The sequence below is a fragment of the Rasamsonia byssochlamydoides genome (assembly GCF_041956645.1).
Source record: "Rasamsonia byssochlamydoides strain NRRL 3658 unplaced genomic scaffold VTN77scaffold_2, whole genome shotgun sequence".
Classification (NCBI taxonomy): Eukaryota; Fungi; Ascomycota; class Eurotiomycetes; order Eurotiales; family Trichocomaceae; genus Rasamsonia; species Rasamsonia byssochlamydoides.
The window spans coordinates 540,608-542,983 of record NW_027192385.1 but is presented as its reverse complement, the minus strand read 5'-3'; the positions used below and the strand labels follow the sequence as shown (position 1 = coordinate 542,983).

General features: G+C 46.1%; 1 protein-coding gene across 1 annotated transcript; it reads left to right on the top strand.

Moving 5' to 3' along the window:
- Positions 1-1,080: 1,080 nt before the first annotated feature.
- Positions 1,081-1,433, top strand: VTN77DRAFT_2754 (uncharacterized protein; the record flags this gene model as incomplete). Its single annotated transcript, XM_069418628.1, has 2 exons — positions 1,081-1,233; positions 1,308-1,433. 2 exons carry the CDS (start codon positions 1,081-1,083, stop codon positions 1,431-1,433), a joined length of 279 nt encoding a protein of 92 aa, XP_069282235.1.
- Between the last annotated feature and the right edge of the window lie 943 nt (positions 1,434-2,376).

Here is a 2,376-nt window from a genome sequence, read left to right as displayed (position 1 = left end):
TACTACTACTACTACTACTACTACTACTACTACTACCATACTGCATATGATTTTTTTTCTTATTTTTTTCCCCTTGTCCAACTGTTTTGTTTTGTTCCATCCCGCCAATTTAATGCGTTAATTAATTAATTAGGGCTCGGCGGGAGCCCTAACTAAACCACCTACCCTACCTAAACTATTACCCGATATCGTTCCTAGTTTTTATTGCCTATCTAGGTAATAAATAGTCACCTAGGCACCTAACCTAAAGTAAGCCTCGAATCGGCTACTATCCTTCTTATTAGTACGGAGGACAGAACGACATGACTATAGACCTATGTACATACCTATGTAACCTACCTAATCTACCTGCCTGCAGGGACAGGGACCCGACCCGGACCCTTACGTACTCCGTCCTCCGTCCTCGGCTGGCTGAGAATGAGGACTCAAAGACAGCGGTGGATAGCGGACATATATTATTGTGGTGGGGCACATGCATACCTAGGTAGCTAAGATCCTGACAATCGATGATCGATCGGAGTTTATCTAGCTCCAGATCTCCGGTTGCTGAATGAACCCTAACTTCGCCCGACCCCCGTACGTAGGCTACGGCCGTAATTGCTCCGTAGCCACCAGCCGGCCGGCCAGGCAGCTCGTCAGCCACTCTACTCGACCACTCGGCCACTTTTTTTTTTTCACAAGGGAGAGTTCAGGAATCTGACTGATCTGACTTCATGGCCGAAAAAAGAAAGTTACCTACCTAAGTATCTAATCTTGCCTATCTATGTGTATACTCCGTAGTAGCTTTCGCCAATCAGATCAAATTATCGAGACATCAATCAACCCGTCGCCAAGATATGGAGGGAGAGACATGACTTCTTGAGCTGCTGGGCTGCTATACGAACCTAACCTCGCTTCTTCTTTTCTTTCTGTCACTGTTGTGCTTTTCTAGTTTTCCTATTTAGGAACTGAGGAACAAAATCCAGTGGACACTGGACGAGTCATTTCATTTGAGCCCGGACATAGATCTCCCGCAATCAATATCCGATATAGATATAGATATAGATCAACAGCAGCATGAGATTCCTCTAGCCGCACGGCATGGGCACAAATGCCCAGATCTTCGAGGCCCAACTGTCCATGATCCGGAACCAGCTGGTCGCGCAGCACGAGTTTGTCTTTTTGCAGGGCGAAGTCGAGACTGATCCTGCGCCGGGTATCCCTCCCTCCTCTCCTCTCCCCTCTCTCGTCCCCGTCCACAATCTGCAGCTCTCGTCCCATCGATCGATAATCCCTACGGCCTACTGACTAACTGACCGCTGCCGCAGGAATCGACTCCTTCTACCCCGGTCCCTACTACTCCTACTACTTACTCCCCACCAAACCCCAAGTGCAAGCCGCCTTCGAGCTCCTCGACGAGTTCATCGAAGACGAAGGGCCGTTCGACGGCGTAATCGGCTTTCTTTCTTTCTTCCTTCCTTTCTTCATTCTTATAAAGAGCACATGATATCCCGTCTTTGATGACTGCTTATACATACGTAAGTAAGTAAGTAAGTACTATAATCTATCTGGAAAAAAAAAGGAAATAGTATAAATAATTAAATAATTAGGGAGGGAGGAAATATTTCTATCTAGGTGGTGAAAAAAAAGAAACTTTATAATAACTGGAAATAGAAATGAGATCGATTCATAAATGTGAAAGAGAAAGTATGTACATTACATACACACACCTACGTACTGTATGTATGTACATACCTACCTCTTTCAACCACAAATCAATCGATCAATCAATCACTATAAATAAAACGTGAGCAGCTAGCTAGCTAGCTAGCGGAATTCACTAAATAGACTTCGTGTCAATAGACGACAAACATCAAAGACGATCGACCGATTGATCTATTTCTTTTTTTCGGACTGAGTCAGAGGGACTAATGACGAACTGTTACTACTATCTAACTAACTGGATAAATGGAACTAAAAGCAAAACTCCTCCTGTGTAGGAAGAGTCATCCCGAAAAGAAAAACCTACTGTATGCAGCAAGATGAGATGGTCAAAACTACCGTCGATTGAAATTTAACAGCCGGGACTGTTGTAGAGACAGTTAGCAGTGATGACAACAAGCACAGCAAAGGTTAAGCAGACATACCCCCACAAACAAGATGATCAAATTACTCGCGACGAACGCCGCAAAGATCCCCAGATCCCGCCACCTATTCTCATAGCTCAACCCCAGCGGCGAGTAGAACTCATCGCCAACTTTATACGCGCAATACTCGCACTGATCCGTCGCGTTGTTCAGCAGATACCCCGGCCCGCCCGCGTCGAAGAACGCCTGCATGTACTGCCCACACGTCTGGCCCGGCGGCGCAGTGAAGCGGTTGTACTCCTCCGGCCGA